The sequence below is a fragment of the Hypomesus nipponensis genome, chromosome 12 (genome assembly GCF_054491055.1).
Source record: "Hypomesus nipponensis isolate SF chromosome 12, ASM5449105v1, whole genome shotgun sequence".
In the NCBI taxonomy this organism is placed as follows: domain Eukaryota; kingdom Metazoa; phylum Chordata; class Actinopteri; order Osmeriformes; family Osmeridae; genus Hypomesus; species Hypomesus nipponensis.
Window position 1 is genome coordinate 1,099,325 of NC_140372.1, and position 19,509 is coordinate 1,118,833.

General features: G+C 52.0%; 2 protein-coding genes across 2 annotated transcripts; one reads left to right on the top strand and one right to left on the bottom strand.

Moving 5' to 3' along the window:
- Positions 1-226: 226 nt before the first annotated feature.
- Positions 227-6,866, top strand: styxl2 (serine/threonine/tyrosine interacting like 2). The gene is given in 8 exon segments (XM_084667915.1): positions 227-364; positions 991-1,138; positions 1,741-1,859; positions 2,077-2,308; positions 3,082-3,299; positions 4,072-4,673; positions 4,676-6,463; positions 6,465-6,866. Coding segments are annotated over 7 exon segments (3,285 nt in total). The 5' UTR covers positions 227-364; positions 991-1,025; the 3' UTR covers positions 6,678-6,866.
- Positions 6,867-6,944: 78 nt separating this feature from the next.
- kif28 (kinesin family member 28) lies at positions 6,945-19,127 on the bottom strand. The gene is made up of 25 exons (XM_084668559.1): positions 19,053-19,127; positions 17,359-17,544; positions 16,625-16,828; positions 16,513-16,548; positions 15,641-15,760; positions 15,407-15,514; positions 14,581-14,735; positions 14,335-14,446; positions 13,340-13,407; positions 13,043-13,185; positions 11,712-11,833; positions 11,496-11,586; positions 10,903-10,963; positions 10,469-10,592; positions 10,167-10,311; positions 9,791-9,906; positions 9,598-9,705; positions 9,298-9,510; positions 9,156-9,226; positions 8,854-8,988; positions 8,537-8,700; positions 8,234-8,331; positions 8,035-8,140; positions 7,621-7,946; positions 6,945-7,526 (listed from the first exon to the last, which is right to left on the bottom strand). The coding sequence occupies exons 1-25, from the start codon at positions 19,125-19,127 to the stop codon at positions 7,368-7,370; spliced, it is 3,246 nt and encodes a 1,081-aa protein (XP_084524685.1). The 3' UTR covers positions 6,945-7,367.
- Positions 19,128-19,509: the final 382 nt, after the last annotated feature.

Here is a 19,509-nt window from a genome sequence, read left to right on the forward strand (position 1 = left end):
GGCCTTAGCTGGTTATTTAATGAGATCATCAGTTTTGCACATTTGGGTATTTTTCAAAGCTTTTTGGTGGTCATGACAGCAAGTAGGAACAAGACGGGTGAGGGGCAGGATAGGGGGTGAGGAGCAGGAGAGGGGGTGAGGGGCAGGAGGGTGAGGGGCGGGGGACTCTAAGTTTAGGCCCTTCTCTCATTCTCTCAACCACTTCAGTCAGTGGAGACACACCACACTGGAACAGAAAAGCGACCTGGGAGGAGAAGTATGAGAAATGTCGAACTGTCTGGATTAGACAGACTGTAGGAAGCTACGAGGAATCTCCAACTCTCTGGATTAGACAAACTGTAGGAAGATTCATATCAACTTGGCAGTAAGTGGAGGTTTTCACCATTGTACTTTATTGTTCCACTGGGGTTTTCTGTCTGTCTGTGTTTCTGCCTTGTCACCCAGCTAGGCCTGACAGGCTATGGCCAGCTGTCCTTGCTACTAATAATAGCCAGCAGGCAGACTGGCCACATCGTTCTCCTATAAACACACAGCAGACATGTTGTTGCTTTGCTGTTCCATGGTATTAAGGGTAAGAAGTATACGTTATAATAAAAGTGTTAGAAGGAACAGATGGGGATGTTGCAAATGGGACAGTTTAAGGTTGTCTTACCAAAACAAGATCTCTACTCTCTGCTTAATTTCCACTCACCCCTAGAAAGCCCAACCTCCCATACATCTAGTTTCACTTGTGTACTAACTTAGTGTCTAACATGTAACTTAACCGGTTAAATGTAATCAACTTTAGCAACAAAACAGTTCTTATGTGTTGACATGTTGTTACTTTGGGCATTGCTGTGAAGCTACGGGACGCACCCTTAGTCTCAAGTGTCGCCCACTTCCCTTCAAACTGGTGTTGTGTGAAACAGCGTTTCGATTCCTCACACAGAGGAATGTGTTAGGTGATTACCCTAACCCTAACCCTAACCCTAACCCTAACCCTTACACAAGGACGATTCTCGTGTTGAAGGAGGGATATTGTTGCCATGGCATCGCCGAGCGAGAGCCCGGAGAGCGGCGACCAGACAGTTCCCTCGGGGGAGGAAGATACAGTCAGAAGCATCCAGTCTCACTACCTGAGGAGTCCCTCACCCAGCAAGTACGTCACCTCCGCAGGGCTGGGGTGTGTGTGTGTGTGTGTGTCATGGGTGTGTGTGTGGGGGAAATGTGTGTGGGATGGTGTTGTGTGTGCGGTGAATGTAGTGTGCAGTGTGTGTGTGGTGTGGTGGGAGCAAAGTCACACAAAGAATCACAATCCAGTAAAGATCACAACTCATCCTGAGATGGAGTGATTGAATGGAGTAGAGTGCAGTGTAGTGCAGTGCAGTGCAGTGCAGTGCAGTGTAGTGCAGTGCAGTGCAGTGCAGTGCAGTGCAGTACAGTGCAGTGCAGTGCAGTGCAGTGTAGTGCAGTGCAGTGCAGTACAGTGTAGTGCAGTGCAGTGCAGTGCAGTGCAGTGCAGTACAGTACAATGCAGTAGAGTAGAGTACAGCAGCACAAAGGTTTACAAAGTCACAGTGTTTGCCATTCCACCTCCCACTCATGTTCTCCAGAATAAGAGCTGCACAACTTGACTGGCATTTCACTCAGCCTCATATTTGTCACCACCTTAGTCAGAATGTTATGTGTTTCTTTGCATGTCTCTTTGGATAAAAGTATTTTCTGAATACAAATGTAAAATCTGTACCTGCACCGCTGCAGTTTCTCCACAATCTCAGAGTCCAGATTCTCCATGATCTCTGGCTCGGACGCCGAGAGCATCTTCATGGAGCCCATCCACCTGTCGTCTGCCATCGCTGCCAAACAGATCATCAGCGAAGGTGACAGCCCCTCTTAACCTAAAACTAACCCAGTGAAGGTGACAGCCCCGCTTAACCTAAAACTAACCCAGCGAAGGTGACAGCCCCTCTTAACCTAAAACTAACCCAGCGAAGGTGACAGCCCCTCTTAACCCAGCCCTAACCCAGCGAAGGTGACAGCCCCTCCAGTCTGTAGTAACCAGAGTGTATAAAGATTTCCTTCACAATCTCTCCTCAGAGCTGAAGCCCAGACGGCTGAGGACGGAGTCCATCCCAGAGTCCATGCTGGAGACAGCTGAGCAGCTGATGGTGGAGGACCTGTATAACCGTGTGAAGGACATGATAGACGACCGCAGCCCATACAACACCCCCTGTGTGATGGACATCCAGCGGGCCATGGTGCAGGACCGCCTGGAGGCCCCCTTCAGCCCCGTGGACGAGGTCTGGTCCAACATCTTCATTGGAGAGAAGTAAGACCGGAGGGCCGTGAGACTGAAAATGTAAACATTAAAAACTAAAGATTCGAGTTAAGGGTTAAGATTTGTGCTAACCCTATAAATAATACCTTTAATTAGTTCAAACATTTACTTCTTGTAGTGTGTTTTCTAAATTAAGTAGCTTGTTACATTAACCCTTGTGCTGCCTTCGGGTGACATGACCAAAAGGTTCATAACGAACCATCGTTGTGTTTACCCAATTTTACCCAATACAAAGGCAAATAAAAATAATTTTCTTTTAACCTTCGCAATGTGGGGGGTCTGAGACAGCCCAACAGTTAAAAGAAAAGGCTTCACTTTGTTTTTGTATGTGGTAAAATTGTCGCAAACGAAGGTGGGTCACAATGACTGATGGGTCAGAATGACCCGAGGAGAACACAAGGGTTAAACATTACATTAAGCTAGCGAATTAAGCTTGTATTTAGAATACAGTAAATGAGCAAGGCAAATTGTGTAGGTTTGTAAACTGAAATAGTCTCTCAACATGAGATGAAATGGCAGGGCTGATGCTCCATGTTTTTCTGGCAATCTTGATGTGTCCCAAGAGTCTACAAAACGTCCAAATCATTTTAAACAATGTTATATTCCCCCTCTATTTCACCAGGTTTATTTGTCGAGATATTTCAACAAAATACAATATAATTTGTGTTTTACCCTCTTATCAATGTGAAAACATATCACACACTTTCAATTTCAACTTTCAATATATATATATTTTTTTAACCTTTTGGGTTGCTTTTCTCTAGATCTGTGGCGGTAAATAAAGGCCGTCTTAAGCGCCTGGGCATCACTCATATCCTAAACGCAGCCCACGGTACCGGGGTCTACACCGGGGAAGCGTTCTACGCAGGCATGAACATTCAGTACATGGGCATCGAGGTTGACGACTTTGCCGACGCGGACATCTCTCCCCACTTCCGCACTGCGGCCGAGTTCCTGGACGAGGCCCTGCTGACACACAAAGGTCTTTCTCCTCCAGAAAGCTTGCTAAATCACCACAAAATAAGACTCTTTTTTAACAGTTTAACCTTGCTTCATTTGCATGGGATTCGGGTATAATCCTTTAAAGTATGTTTAACCTAAGGGTAATTTTAGCTGTATTTAATTTTGCCTGCCCCGCAATGCAACTGGTCGCCTAATCCGTAAAGTGCAATCCCTGTACATTATATATTCGAATAAAGCTTCAGGACCAGCATCGATCTATATACCAATTGTACAATTTAGGCCTTGTTCATGAATGCTTACTTAGCTGGGCCCTGCTTGGTTTGAATCTAATTCCACACTGACCTTAATTCCTCCTGTAGTGAATGGGTTTATTTCAGGATGGCTAGTTTTAAAACCAACACCACAGATCCTAATTCCCCTATTGCTGAAGTTTCTGTTAGTCTCATTTGAGGAACTCAGAGATGTGATTGGAAAAGGAAAGACTGCCTTCTACTGGTTGGAGGGTGTTGTTACACCGTAGATGCTGAATCAAATCAGCAGCTTGTGTTGGTCGGACGCACACGAGGGTTGTTTTCAAATGTGAGAGGGACGTATTTTCAAAATAACTGAGGATGCGACCGTAAACAATAATTTCCTAAATAAAAAGTGTGTGTGTGTGGGGGGGGGGGCGGGGGTGGACAGATTTGCAGTTTCCAAAAAGTGTGAGACATGTATAATCAAAGCTCTGTCCCTGATGCATGACAGCCTTCTGTGCTGCGACTGTGATGGTGTTGTTGTGTTTGCGTCTGCAGGGAAGGTTCTGGTCGACTCCATGATGGGCGTTAGTCGCTCTGCCGTGCTGGTGGCGGCCTACCTTATGATCTTCCACCACATGACCATCATGGAGGCCCTGACGGCCCTGAGGAACAAGCGAGCCATCAACCCCAACGAGGGCTTCCTGAAGCAGCTGCGGCAGCTGAACGAGGCGCTGCTGGAGGAGCGTGACGACGACGACGACACCCTCAGCCAGTGCTCCGTCATCGACGCCCTCGCCCGCCTGGACGAGGAGCAGAGCATGATGGGGGTGAAGGCCCAGTCCATCATGATGGAGGAGGAGGAGGATGGAGCCAGCGTGATGAGCAGCGTGGCGTCATCCTCCGCTGCCCTGCTGCCCGGCCCGGCCCCAGGGCCCAGTGGGGGGGGCCTGGGAGGCACGGAGGCCCTGATGGAGAAGGAGAACGAGGAGGAGGACGATGTGGCCAGCATGATCCGAGAGTGGCAGAGAAGGAACGAGAAGTACCAGAACGAGGAGTGGTGGGAGGCCCAGCTGCAGAGCGATGGGGAGGAGGAGGGGGAGGAGGGGGGATCGCTCCCGGGGGGCGGAGGCCATGCCAGCCAGCAGTCGGAGAGGACCTGGAGAGTGTGACCAGTGAGGAGGTCCGGGCCCTGAGGGAGAGGGTGAAAGCGAAGGTGAGGCAGAGAGACTGTGACTCTCAGTCCAGCTGCAGCAGTTACTCTGACCTGTGGAAGCAGCGCCTGAAGGAGATCGAGGAGCAGGCCGCGGCCCGTTACCGCAGCAACAACAACAACAGTGGGGGGAGCACCAACGGGGAAGAGAGGAGCCTCGACGAGGATGTGGAGAGCGTGATGTCAGACACCAGCTCCATGTACAACTTCTGCAAAAGGAACAAAGACACGATGACCCCCCTTGAGCGCTGGAGGGTCAAGAGGATCCAGTTTGGCTGGAACAAGAAGGACGGGGCCAAGGAGGGCGGGGCGGCGGGGGGGGGAGGCGGTGGGGGGGAGGCGGGGGAGCGAGAGGTGACTCCGTCCCTGGATGACGTCAACCTGACAGCGTACCAGAGCTGGAAGCTGAAGCAGCAGAAGCGTCTGGGCGAGGACAACAAGGACGACGTCGTGGAGCTGAGTCGCGGAGACGACTCGGCCACCGTGAAGCGCCGGCAGCGCCGCGAGGAGCTTCTGGAGCGCTCGCGGAGGACGCTGGAGGAGAGCCAGTCCATGTGCGGCTGGGACACGGAGAGCAGCCTGAGCGGGAGCACAGTACCCCTGTCCGCCTTCTGGGCGGGAGCAGGCGTCACCACAGCTGGCAGCGACGACAACGTCTCCATGCTGAGCGGCAGGTCGTCCGTTGTGTCCCAGAGCCGCAGCGTCAGGCCGCAGCCCCCGGGCCTGCCGCTGACTCCAGTCCCCATCGTCCCAGTCCCCACCGTGCCGGGCCCTGGAGGGGAGCCCATGGTGAATCTGGCCAGCATCCAGAACTGGATCGCTAACGTGGTGACAGACACACTGAACCAGAAGCAGGTAGAGATGAGTCTGGCTCCCTCTCGAGCCGGCTCGGTGCTCAGCTTCGACGGAGGATCCAGCCTCTACTCGGGTCGCGGAGCGGCCGACGACAAAGCCTCCGTGCTCAGCGGAGCATCCTACTCCAGCTCGCTGTCCAACAGATATGGCCCTGCTGGGGGAGCCTCCAGCCTCTCTGGGCTGGGCTCCCGTAGAAACAAGATCACCACCACTAGCGTACCGCTGTACAGCCTCTTTCAGGACCAGGTCAACCTGCACAAACTGGACCTGATGGACAAGGAAATAAAGTCAGACATGAGGGACAAGATGGCCTCCTATGAGGTCAAGAAGATTGCCGAGGATAACAAGCGCAGCACCCTCTACAAGAAGAAGCCCAAAGAGGAGGAGAAGGATGAGGAGGAAGAGGACAACTTCTCACCAGGAAAGACCTGCACGAATTACAAAGGACTCCGTGGTGACACTTCTACCCCCAAGAAACCTACCCGGAGCTATGGCCTCTCTGGCAGGTTGAATCTTTCCACGGCCCTGGAGAGAGACAAAAACACCAGCATTGATGAGTGGCTGAACAGCGTCAGACCTCCACAGAGGAGGCAGGAGGGGGCAGAGAGAGCCATACCTGGATCCTCCAGCCCACTCAGCGAGGGAGAAGACGAGGACGAGGATTTCACTTCACCGTACCAGTTCAGACGCCGGGCCGACACAGAATCGAGTCCAGACCACAGCCCTGAACCATATCACCCGGCCAGAAGATCGCCTACGGACAAGAGCTTGAAGGAGTCAAACTCTTCCAGCAGAGCTGGGGGGGAGGACGGAGACGAGAGTCAAGCGGAGTATTCAGCCAAGAGAAAGTTCACCCATTACTCTCAGTACAGGGAGCCCCAGGATGGGAGAGGAAGAGGAGAGGGGGAGGAGAGTGGGAGGAGAGGGGGGAGAGGGGGAGGAGGAGACTGACGTGGCTGAATTCATCCGCCAAACCAGACAGAGGTCCAGAGCTCAGGCTGCAGCAGAGCTGGAGAACCATGATGTCATCGCCTCTTGGAGGGCTCAACTGGAGTCACATGATCACAGAAGCAGAAGCAGGGATCTGGAGGACTGAAATGATGGAAATCACAGCGGGTGGCAAACTGCTGTTTTTATATTTCTATTTTAGACTGATAAGATAAAAGCAAATGCCAGAGATCCAGTGGTTAATTTACAGTACTAAAGGTCCAGGCTCATCTTACAGGGAATATGTAGCACTAACTGTATCATTGAATAAAAACATTAAAATATCTTTGGCTAATGATGAAGTATCGTATTGCATCTTTTTAACTCACCAAGACAGCAGTGTATCCCTACACAACACATTGGTTTCTCCTTTCAAACTGAACAAATTAACTAAATTGGAAATCCTGTATTTTGTAAGAACACATTTACAGCTAAATAAACTTTAGATTAAAATACATAGTCTTTTTATCCTGTGCTCATATACCTGTTTGAATGTTTAAATTGAGATTAAATGGAGGTGTTTTTATTGTCATCTCAACATGGTTCAGCATCTTTATACATGTAGATTTAGAATTGGACACAATCATACATCTTTATTCAAATCTATTTTATAAATAAATGTCGAGTAATCAGAAGGTGTATGTACAGGATGTACATCACTTCCTTTGTTTCTCTTGCCCAATCATGTTTCAGTTCCACAAGTCTGATTGGCCAGACCAGGGTTCATGGTGTCTGGCCTTGGCCATGTCAGCCTCCAGTCCCCCACCCCCCAGCTCAGCCCTCTAACGGCGAGGCCCGGTCAAGACCAGGTCCCGGAGCGTTCTCGCTTGCGACGGACGATGGCGGCGACGTCCTGTTTGAGTGCCGCCACACTTTGCTCCAGCTCCTCTGAGAACACCTTGAGCTGAGCAGCCTGCTCGCACACATACAGCCTGAGAGCCTGCAGGCCAGCATCCTCCTGGAACACGCACACACACACACACACAGTTGAGAAACATAATCCCACAGCATTGTATATTCAAACAGCAGACAGAGAGTGTTGGCATGGTTACACTGGGTCGGTGCCTCCGCAGCCCCTGCAGCAGAGCCCTGACGGAGGTCATGCTGTGGTAGAACACCTTCAGGGAGCGGCCCAGCTCCACCTCACAGCTGGAGCGCTGGCTGCTCCTCTGAGCCTGGCTCCTCTGAGCCTGGCTCTTCTGAGCCTGGCTCCTCTGAGCCTGGCTCCTCTCAGCCTGGCTCCTCTCAGCCTGGCTCCTCTCAGCCTGGCTCCTCTCAGCCTGGCTCCTCTCAGCCTGGCTCCTCTCAGCCTGGCTCCTCTCAGCCTGGCTCCTCTCAGCCTGGCTCCTCTCAGCCTGGCCACGCACACACTCACACCCTGAGGGGGGGGGGGGATTCATGTAACAAGTTGTGTGTGTGTGTGAGTGTTGTGTGTGTGTGTGTGTGAGTGTGTGTGTGAGCTCTACCATGCTTGGCCATACTGAGCTGGTCTCTGAGGGAGCTATTGTCCTTCCTCAGGGCAGAGTTCTGCCTCCTCAGCTCTTCCAGGTCCCGCTGCAGAGAGTCCACAGTCTATATACACAAACACACACACATACACATTCAAAATGGTGTTCTCTTACTAAGCCCTAACCCTTAGTGAAACTGTGAGGCGTCAGTACTGACGCAGACTGCGGGTGTGTCAGAGGCCTGGTCGATGATGAAGCTTCCTTCTGGAGTCGTCTCCACCCCCTCCTGACACCACACCAGCTCCACACACCCCTCTAGGAAGGAAACAACCACATTACCGTGTGTGAGTGTGTCTGTGTGTGTGTAAGTGTACGTCTCCGTGTGCGGAGACACATGACTTGGTGAGAAAGCTCATCCACATCATGAGACACCCAGGCAGACCCCTGGACCAAGCCCATCACGTGCCCAGTCGAGGTGACTTGCCCTTGGGCTGGGTTCCCAGGCTAGTCCCAGGCTCACCCTGCAGGCCCCAAAGCTCCAGCACCAGGGCGCTGGTCTGCAGGTGCTCCAGCAGGGCAGGGGAGGTCTGCAGGGAGGTGAAGTGGATCTTCTGGTCCAGCAGGGGGTTGACGTTGTGCCACACGGCTGGTGTGAACAGCTTCACACAGTCAAACATCTGGAACCTGGGAGGGAAGAGCAGGAGGATGGCGGGTTGAAGAGGATGGAGGGTTGAGGAGGAGGAGAACAGGAAGGTGTTGGGGATGAGGATGCATTAGGGAACCCTGCTGTAGCTCCCAGATCACCTCTCCAGACCCCTTCCAGCCCGATCCTCTCACCCAATCTGGACCCCCCTGTCCCTGGCCTGGCGGAGCCAGCGCAGGCCGCAGCACCGGTCCAGAACCAGCTGGAAGTCCAGACGGCGACCCAGCAGCTCTGAGGGGTCGATGAGGATGTCCTCTTCTGACAGGGACCTGGGGGGAGGGGGAAAAGGGGGAGGGGGGGAGAGAAGGAAGTGGGAGGCAGTAAAGGGAAATGAAGGAGAAGTTATGAAAGAGGAATGGAGGTAGAGGATGAGGGGAACAGAAAAGTAGGAAAGAAGTCTGTGTGTCTGTGTTTGTGTTGTGTATGTGTTACCCACAATCCTGTGGGGCTGCAGGGGATGAGCTGGGCCTGCAGGATAGCTTCCTCTGTGCCCTCTGACCCCAGCACCTGAACACACACACAAGTTAGTTTTTCTATCTTAGTGGGGGCCAACTTATGTGTGTGTGTGTGTCTCTGACCTCCAGCTGTTCATCCAGGGCGATGCGGAAGGCCAGAGACTGGAGCCAGAGGTGGGCCTTCCCCAGGAGCAGAGGCTCCACAGGGTCCCAGAAAGGGTCCCTCTCCCTGGGCACGGGCCCCACCGCTCCTCCGCCCTCCGCCTGGTGCTGCTGGTACAGCTCTTCCATCAGGTACTTACGGTTTACAAATTTACTCTTGGACCACAGCCAGACCTGGAAGACAAAGCACAGACCAGCAGGCTAGTCACACACACACACACACAAGCGCACGCACGGATGCAAAGGGTTTGGATGTCTGACCTGTCTGTTCTTGAGGGACGTGACCCTGACAGCGATGTCTTTCTCAAGGTCATGACCTCTGGCATCTGACAGTGCCAGATTCTTGATCTCCAGCTTAAACTCCACCTCCTAGTGAAAGACACTATATGTAAACTCCACCCCTGGTTACACACACACATTTCTGTGTGTGTCTGTGTCTGTGTGTGTGCGTCACCTTGTGCAGTTCCTGGCTCATCTGGTTAGCCTCAGCCAGCATGGGCATCAGTTTGATGTAGTCATAGAAGACAGCCAGGAGAGAGGGGTCTGTCTGACCTGAGACACTGGGCTCTCCTACACACACACACACACACACACACACGCAGATAGACAGACAGACAGACACAGACAGGCAGTCAGACAAGCAGTCAGACAAGCAGTCAGACAGGCTGACAGACAGTCAGACAGACAGGCAGGCAGGCAGGCAGGCAGGCAGGCAGGCAGGCAGGTAGCTGTAGTTTTCTGTATCTTTTATTAACTTATTTACTACCACTCTGATCTCTCTGCTAACCCCCCTCCTCTTCATCCTCTCCCCCTCCTCACCCACTCCTCACCCTGAGAGTGGAGGTGGATTCCCTCAGCAGCCGCCAGCTCTGATTGGAAGTAGTCGTAGTCATAGCGACTCCAGTCTTCCTCGCCCCTTTCCGAGGGGTAGCCAATGAAGAGGAAGGTGCTGTTGGAACCCAGGATGAGACGGTCCTGGGGGCGGGGCCACAACACTGGAATGGTCAGCTGGTCCTGGATAGATAGCTTACAGCGATTTATTGATTGATTAAAAGGTGCTCTCCACTGCAGGCTGATATGAGCTGCTCTGTCTGGACCCCCTGACCTAGTTACTGTTGCCATGGGGACGCACAAGATGCTGCAGCTCAGTTTTCTGGGAGATGGAGTTCCCGTTGATGATGACCTTTGACCCTGGCAGTGGGGTCAGAGACACGCGGTGCTGGGAGTTACTAAACATGGCGTGATGTTGTTGAATCCTGAAAGGAGACGAAGAAAGGAGGAGAGGAGGAGAGAGGAGAAGAGAGAGGAGAATAGAGGAGAGAGGAGAGGAGAAGAGAGTAGAGAAGAGAGGAGAAGAGAAAGAGAGGGGGAGAGAGGAGAAGAGAGGGGAGGATAAGAGAGGAGAGGAGAAGAGAGGAGAAGAGAGGAGGAGAGGAGAAGAGAGGAAAAGTGTTCTAAGAGTGAATCAAATAGTAATTCCATGCTATTTACATTGATGTGTAGATGTGTTTCATGTGTGTAGATGGTCATCAGAATGAGACTCCTTCATCTGGGTCTGGATCTCACCCCAGGCCTCTGATGGAGATGCACCTGGGGGAGGAGTCTGACAGTCCTATGTCCCAATCACCTACAAGCACACACAGGATGACAAAGCCAAGGGATGACATGAAATACAGTGACAGACTGAAAACTAAACTAAGTAAATAATCTCTGTCTCACACACACACACACACACACACAGGTGCTTGTACTCATGTGCACTCATGAATGCACACATCCACCCACCCACACCCACACACACCCACACACACCCACACACACCCACACACACACACCCACACCCACACACACCCACACACACCCACCCACACCCACACCCACACACACCCCCACACACACACACACACACCCACACACACCCACACACACACACACACACCCACACACACCCACACCCACACACACACACACACACCCACACACACCCACACACACCCACCCACACCCACACACACACACCCACCCACCCACACCCACACCCACACACACACACACACACCCACACACACACACACACACACCCACACACACCCACACACACACACACACACCCACACACACCCACACCCACACACCCACACACACACTCCGTGTCTGACCCTCCAAGATGAATAGCTTGACCACCCCGGACAGCTGGGCGTCCTCGTTGATGTTGAGGATGTAGGGATGAACCTGCATCATCTTCCGCTCCTGGAGGGGGGAGAACAGTAAGAATGAGTGTGTATGTACCTGTGTGTGTACCTGTGTGTGTGTGTGTGTGTGTGTGTGTGTGTGTGTGTGTGTGTGTGTGTGTGTGTGTGTGTAGCTGTGTGTACCTGGGTGATGCTGGCGTACTGCTGCTCCCAGTCCCTCAGGGCCTCCTGCAGGTTCTGCTCCCAGAGCGTCTGGATCGCTCTGATCTGCAGATCGTTCTGTCTAAGCAGTCGACGCAGCTCCTCTGGACACACACCATACACACACACACCATACACATCATACACACACACACACACACCATACACACACACACCATACACACACACCCCATACACACACCATACACACACACCATACACACACACACCATACACATCATACACACACCATACACACACCATACAAACACACACCATACACACACACACCATACACACACACACCATACACACATCATACACACACACACCATACACACACACACCATACACACACACACCATACACACACCATACACACACACCATACACACACACACCATACACATCATACACACACCATACACACACACACCATACACACACATCATACACACACACATCATACACACACACCATACACACACACACCATACACACCATACACACACACCATACACACACACACCATACACACACACACCATACACACACACACCACACACACCATACACACACACCATACACACACACCATACACACACACACCACACACACCATACACACACACACCATACACACACACACCATACACACACAAACAAAATGAATCTTCCTGCTCTTGTCCTCATCCATCCCTCAGTTCCACCCTGTATCACTGCTGACCCCTCCTCACTGCCCTCCCCCTCCTCCCCTTCCTCACTGCTCTCCTCCCCTTGCCCCCTCCTCCTCCCCCCTCCTCACTGCCCTTTTCCTCCTCCCCCTCCTCCTCCTTCTTCCTCCCCCTTCCTCACTGCTCTCCTCCTCCTCCCATTCCTCACTGCTCTCGTCCTTCTCCCCTTCCTCACTGCCCTCTTCCTCCTCCCCCTCCCCTCCCCTTCCTCTTCTTCCTCCTCCTCCTCCCTCCTCCTGACTACCCTCCTCCCCCTCCCCTCTTCCTTCCCCTCCCACTCCCCTCCTCTTCCTTCCTTCTCCCCTTCCTCACTGTTCTCCTCTTCTTCCCCCCTCCTCCCCCTCCTTCTCCTCCCCCCTCCTCACTGCTTTCCTCCTCCCCACTCCCCTTCCCTCCTCCTCCCTCTCCTCCTCCTCCCCCTTCCTCACAGCTATCCTCCTGCTCCCCCCTCCCCTCCCTGCTCCTCCCCCTCCCTCCCCTTTCCTCCCGGCTCCCCTCCTCCTCCCCCTTCCTCACTGCTCTCCTCGTCCTCCCCCCTCCCCTCCCCACTCCCCTCCTCCTCCCTCTCCTCCTTCCTCACTGCTCTCCTCCTCTGTCCTCTTGCCCTCCTGCCCCAGCCGGCCCAGTCTCTGTGTCAGCCGGGCGTTCTCCACCTTCAGCTCCTTCACCAGCTTCTCAGTGGGGCTTTCGTTCACCACCGCCCGGTTCTGGATACGCTTAGCCCTGTGGAGGGAGGGACCAGGGGGAAGGCGGAGACCGGGGGAGGAGGGGGGAGACCGTGGGAGGAGGGGGGAGACCGTGGGAGGTGGGGGGAGACAGAATCAGCAAGGAGGAGGATGTGGGAGTCGTGGGACCAGAAGGTCGTGTTCCTGCCCACCTGTCGGCGTAGCGCAGCGTGGAGAGAGACTCCTCGTAGCAGATATCAGCTGGGCTCAGTGTGGCAATCTGAGGAAACACGTCTAGTCAGACGAGCACATCACTACACCTCCATCCAGACCATCACTACACCTCCATCCAGACCATCACTACACCTCCATCCAGACCATCACTACACCTCCATCCAGACCATCACTACACCTCCATCCAGACCATCACTACACCTCCATCCAGACCATCACTACACCTCCATCCAGACCATCACTACACCTCCATCCAGACCATCACTACACCTCCATCCAGACCATCACTACACCTCCATCCAGACCATCACTACACCTCCATCCAGACCAGCACTACACCTCCATCCAGACCAGCACTACACGTCCATCCAGACCATCACTACACCTCCATCCAGACCATCACTACACCTCCATCCAGACCAGCACTACACCTCCATCCAGACCATCACTACACCTCCATCCAGACCATCACTACACCTCCATCCAGACCAGCACTACACCTCCATCCAGACCATCACTACACCTCCATCCAGACCAGCACTACACCTCCATCCAGACCATCACTACACCTCCATCCAGACCAGCACTACACCTCCATCCAGACCATCACTACACCTCCATCCAGACCATCACTACACCTCCATCCAGACCAGCACTACACCTCCATCCAGACCAGCACTACACCTCCATCCAGACCATCTGGTCATGTTAAGTGAATGTAACCTTCAAGAAAAGTGTTGCTATAACCCTATAACTCCATTAACTACCACATGACCACATAACATGTAGTTATGTGGTAGTTAATGTAACCTTCATGTAAAGTGCTCTCAAATATTCCATAAGATCACGCCCCCACACCAATGGATGAATGTCAAATTCAAAATAACATTCTGGTTGGTGGGATTGTTACGAGAACTGTAGTTGTGTTTATTAAGATCACACAAGGAGTGTGTGAGCGTGGCAACAGACGTGCCATGAAGGTGCGGCTGTTGCCCCCCAGGGCAGCCTGGAGCAGCTTGGTGAGAACAGAGTCTCTGTAGGGGACATGGACCCCCTTCCTGCCTAGCGCCACATCTGCCAGGGAACTGGGGGAGGGGGGGGGGGGAAGGGAGGAGGAGAGAAAGTCATAATAAGGTCATCAGGGTATCACAGATCAAAAGTATTCTAACCATCTCACCTCGTCCATCACACATCCCAATCAACCCTGGCTAACCCTGACCTGATGACGTTGCCCAGGGTGGTGAGGCTGAGGTTGATGGCGGTGCCCTCCTTGAGGCGGTCTGCCTCGGAGCTAGAACCTCGCTGCCTCTCACTGCCAGCCAGGTCCACCAGACTGATGGAGGACTGCTTGGTGATGCTCTCCCTAGAAAACATCTATGGGGGGATGGAGAGATGGATAGATGTAAGTAAGTAAGACTTTATTTATATAGCACATTTCATACAAGAATTGTAGCTCAAGGTGCTTTACATAAAATAAAATAAAACAATAAAAACAATAATACAAGTGATAAAAGTCATAATTAAAATAGCAACAATAATATAACTAATAAAAGTAGTAAAACACTTCTGAGATAAAATTACTTAAATGCTTCGGTAAAAAGGTAGGTTTTAAGCAGTCTTTTAAAAATGTCTAGCGTGTTTGCTTCCCTAATATTTATGGGTAATTTGTTCCATAGTTTTGGGGCGTAATTAGCAAAGGCCAAATAACCAATCTTCTTATGACTGCTTCTGGTGACCTCTAATAGGCCTGCATTTGATGATCGCAGTGTTCTACCTGGTGTGTAGTTTATAAGAGAGTTAGCAATGTAGCTAAGTCCTTGTCCGTGTAGAGCTTTGTATGTGAGGAAAAGGACCTTAAAGTCAATTCTGAAAGTGACAGGGAGCCAGTGTAAAGTAGCTAGGACAGGACTAATGTGTTCTCTCCTTTTAGTTTTGGTTAATAATCTAGCTGCAGAATTTTGAATGAGCTGTAGACTTTCAGTGGTTTTCTTGGGAAGACCAGTGAAAAGTGCGTTACAGTAATTGTGACTGGGGTTAGGGGTCACCTGTTTGAGCTGTAGGGTGATAAGCATGTGTGAGCGACTGCTGTTGGCGTTGGTGTGTGTGGCGGCCGTGGTGCGCGCACGTGTTCCCTGCTCCATCAGCTGCTCCACCTGGGATGACAACACACACACACACACACAGGGAGTTACCACATCCAAACCTTCATATCACACACACACCCACACAGGGAGTTACCACATCCAAACCTTCATATCACACACCCCCCTTCGGTGTACCTGCACTGCGCTGTCGCAGGGCACCCTGCGGAGCCCCTCCACATAGAATCCCCGGTGTTGCTCCTCCCTCACCCTCAGGCCCCCTGGGGCCCGGGGCCCCCGGCACAGCAGGTCCACCACCTGGGGGGGGGGGGGGGGTCGGATGTGGAAACTCAGGGGGGGTGGTGAAGGGTCAGTGGAAGTTTTGGGGGGTTAGAGTGAGACAGAAGGTATGTTAGAGAGCTGTGAGGGTGAGACAGGGAGGTATGTTACAGAGCTGTGAGGGTGAGACAGGGAGGTGTGTTACAGAGCTGTGAGGGTGAGACAGGGAGGTATGTTACAGAGCTGTGAGGGTGAGACAGGGAGATATGTTACAGAGCTGTGAGGGTGAGACAGGGAGGTATGTTACAGAGCTGTGAGGGCGAGACAGGGAGGTATGTTACAGAGCTGTGAGGGTGAGACAGGGAGGTATGTTACAGAGCTGTGAGGGTGAGACAGGGAGGTATGTTACAGAGCTGTGAGGGTGAGACAGGGAGGTATGTTACAGAGCTGTGAGGGTGAGACAGGGAGGTATGTTACAGAGCTGTGAGGGTGAGAAAGGGAGGTATGTTACAGAGCTGTGAGGGGTGAGACAGGGAGGTATGTTACAGAGCTGTGAGGGTGAGACAGGGAGGTATGTTACAGAGCTGTAAGGGCGAGACAGGGAGGTATGTTACAGAGCTGTGAGGGTGAGACAGGGAGGTATGTTACAGAGCTGTGAGGGTGAGACAGGGAGGTATGTTACAGAGCTGTGAGGGTGAGACAGGGAGGTATGTTACAGAGCTGTGAGGGTGAGACAGGGAGGTATGTTACAGAGCGTGCTGCAGGAAGGAAGGCCCGCAGGAGAGGCTGACCTGCTCGTTGTAGATCTCCAACATGCTGAAAAACACCTACAGGACCAAACACATCATTAATAAAGGGAAACACACACACACCACCCTTCTGCACTCAGGCACACACACACACCTGGCTCTGCAAGCTGTCCTGGTGTTGAGTGAGGGACTGGAACAGCCTGTGGCAGAGTGTGGGGACCAGGCCAGGGTTGGGGCCGTGGCCCAGCATGGTGGAGCTCTTCCCAGAGCCTGTCTGGCCGTAGGCCAGCAGCGTGGCGTTGTAGCCCTGCAGGGCGCTCTGAAGCACCCCCTCCCCCAGGTCCTGAAACACACATGCCTGGGGAAGGAGGGGAGGAGGGGGAGGAGGAGGGGGAGGAGGGGGAGGAAGGGAGGAGGGGAGGAGGGGGAGGAGGAGGGGGAGGAGGAGGAGGGGGAGGAGGGGTCACTCTTTTCTGTTTTAAGATTCACTTTTCCCCTCTCCTCTCCTTTCACTGGCTTTGAGAAAAAGGTTTCAGGAAAAAAAGTTAGGAAAGGTTGACATAATATTCACCCCCAAAAAAGGTTTGGAAAACAAAGTTTTAAAAGGTTACAATTTTGAGAGAGGGAGTTGGTGATGTCGACATGACTGAGAATAGAGACAATCCTGATCACCCATGGCCATATATGAGGGAGATTGAAATGGCCTATTAGGGCCAAGTAGCATCCCCCCCTCACCTGGTCAGCATAGCGGCCCCCCTCCCCCTCACCTGGTCAGCATAGCGGCCCCCCTCCCCCTCACCTGGTCAGCATAGCGGCCCCCCTCCCCCTCACCTGGTCAGCATAGCAGCCCCCTCACCTGGTCAGCATAGCGGCCCCCCTCCCCCTCACCTGGTCAGCATAGCGGCTCCCAGGTTCCTGGGCCAAGTAGCGGCCCCCCTCCCTAGAGAAGCCGCTGTGTGACCAGTAGACGTGGTCGAAGCTAAAGCAGCGGCTGGGGCCCCCGCGGGGGTCCTGCAGGGTCACACTGCTGGATGCCATGGAGACCACACACACGCTTCCCGCGTCACGTTCCCGCTGAGTAGGGGGAGGGGGTGGGGGGTAGGGAGTGATGGAAGAGGGTTAGGTAGGGAGGGTGATGTAAAGGGGGAGGTAGGGGTAGCCATAAAGCATAGGCGGAAATCCCGGGGGGAATCTACCCCCCCCCCCCCCCATCCTGGGAAAAATATGATTTGTCCCCCCAATAAATCACGGTAAACATAAGGAAATGTAAATAATATTAATAATATACATTTAACATATTACAATGTAGGCTGTGTTACAGCAGTAATGTTGGTGTCCCTCTCAGGAATTGCTCGAGAAAAGGTCATATAATTGACCGTTCCCGAAACTCCTCCCTAGAACGGCACTCGTCCAATCGTACCTTAGCAACCGCTACTAAGAGAAGAAGGTCTGTCAAGCTTTGACATCTGAAGCATCGTGTGCCTACGGGACGTGTCGATCTGACACAAGGTATCCTGACAGATTAGAGGGACGCTTGGTTTTCTTTCAATTTCCAAAACTCAAGATACAAGAGGAAAGGTGCCAGCGTCGGATTAAACAGTGTGGGAGACCCCACTCGCAACTTAATTTAGCGAACATCAACAAACACAAATATGTCTGCTCCAAGGTAGCTAAATTAAGCTGCTACTTGAGCGATATCTAAGACTTGTTAGTTGAGAGAACATCCCCAAACAGTTACGCTTCATGTCAACTAGTATTATTACCACTACTAGTGCATAACAACTCACTCCAACAAATGTATGAATGTTGAAATCAAAAGGTTAACGTTAATGTAAAATTGCAAACTGAGCTAGCCAGCGAACGCCAGCAAGTTGCAGGAGCTTAAAGTACTATAAATGTTGAACAAAACGTCCCAATAGGCCATTATAAACGTATTTTATTTTAATCGTCGTAGCATTTTGTGAGTGGGGGACCTACTCCTGAGTATCCCAACCCTGTGCTTGCTGATCAAGTGCCTGGCCAGACAAGCCTACTTGAGACCTGTATGCTTTGGCTTCGATTTTTGTTGTTTCCCCTTCGTTACTAACTTTAATATTTTGAATATATCCTTCCACTGTTGCAGTCGCTTCTGCCTGGATCTGAAAGATATCGCGGAGGTATTACTCAAAAAATCATCACTCACACCGACACCTTTAGCGCTTATCCCCGTACTCTCTATGGCTTTTGGGTTGACAGTTCTGGAAATTGTGTCGGACGTAGCAACAGTAACTAAGGGGGCGGGGCTCCTGGGACGGTCAATTGTCCCCCCCAAAATTGATAGCAGATTTTCGCCACTGCTGTAAAGTCTAGCCAAAGTCTTTCTTCCTGTGTTACCGATGTGTCATTTTAAGGATGGTGTGAAAACAGAACTCTGCTGAGGAGAGAACGATAATGATCTCAAACACAATATTATAAAATTCCACTTATTCCAATTAGACTCCCATGTAGCTGTAATCCTGTAAACATCCTCTGGAAAGCCTGAACTAACCACTTACAACGTACTTTAAGGGGGCTTTATGACCATGAAGCACAGCGGTACTGACCTTGTTGAAGGGACGGACTCGGACCGCTACTTTAACACAGTCCTTACCGGCCATCTCTGCAAGCGACGCCTTCATGTCCCCGACATCCCGCTCTGACTGGACCACACACAAGATAGCCTAACTGAGACAAGTTGAGACCTGGTACCAGTTGCTTAAAAATAGACCTAGTCTTAGTTATATTCTATAAGTCCGACTTGCCGTCACACAACACTTCAATTTATCTGTTGCATAAAGCTTCACTATGAGTAACTAACGTATGACTGACTTACAACCATATAGACTGTAGAACTTGCAGGCCAGGAGGGGGAGGCTAGGAACCTGACACCAGTCTGATGGTTACTTTCTCTGCAGCATCAATTATGTACACACAAACACTGCCTTAGTGACCCATTCACTCCCAGTGTGCAGGACACCAACACAACCTTGCCATAAGCAGCATCACCTCAGGATGCTCATC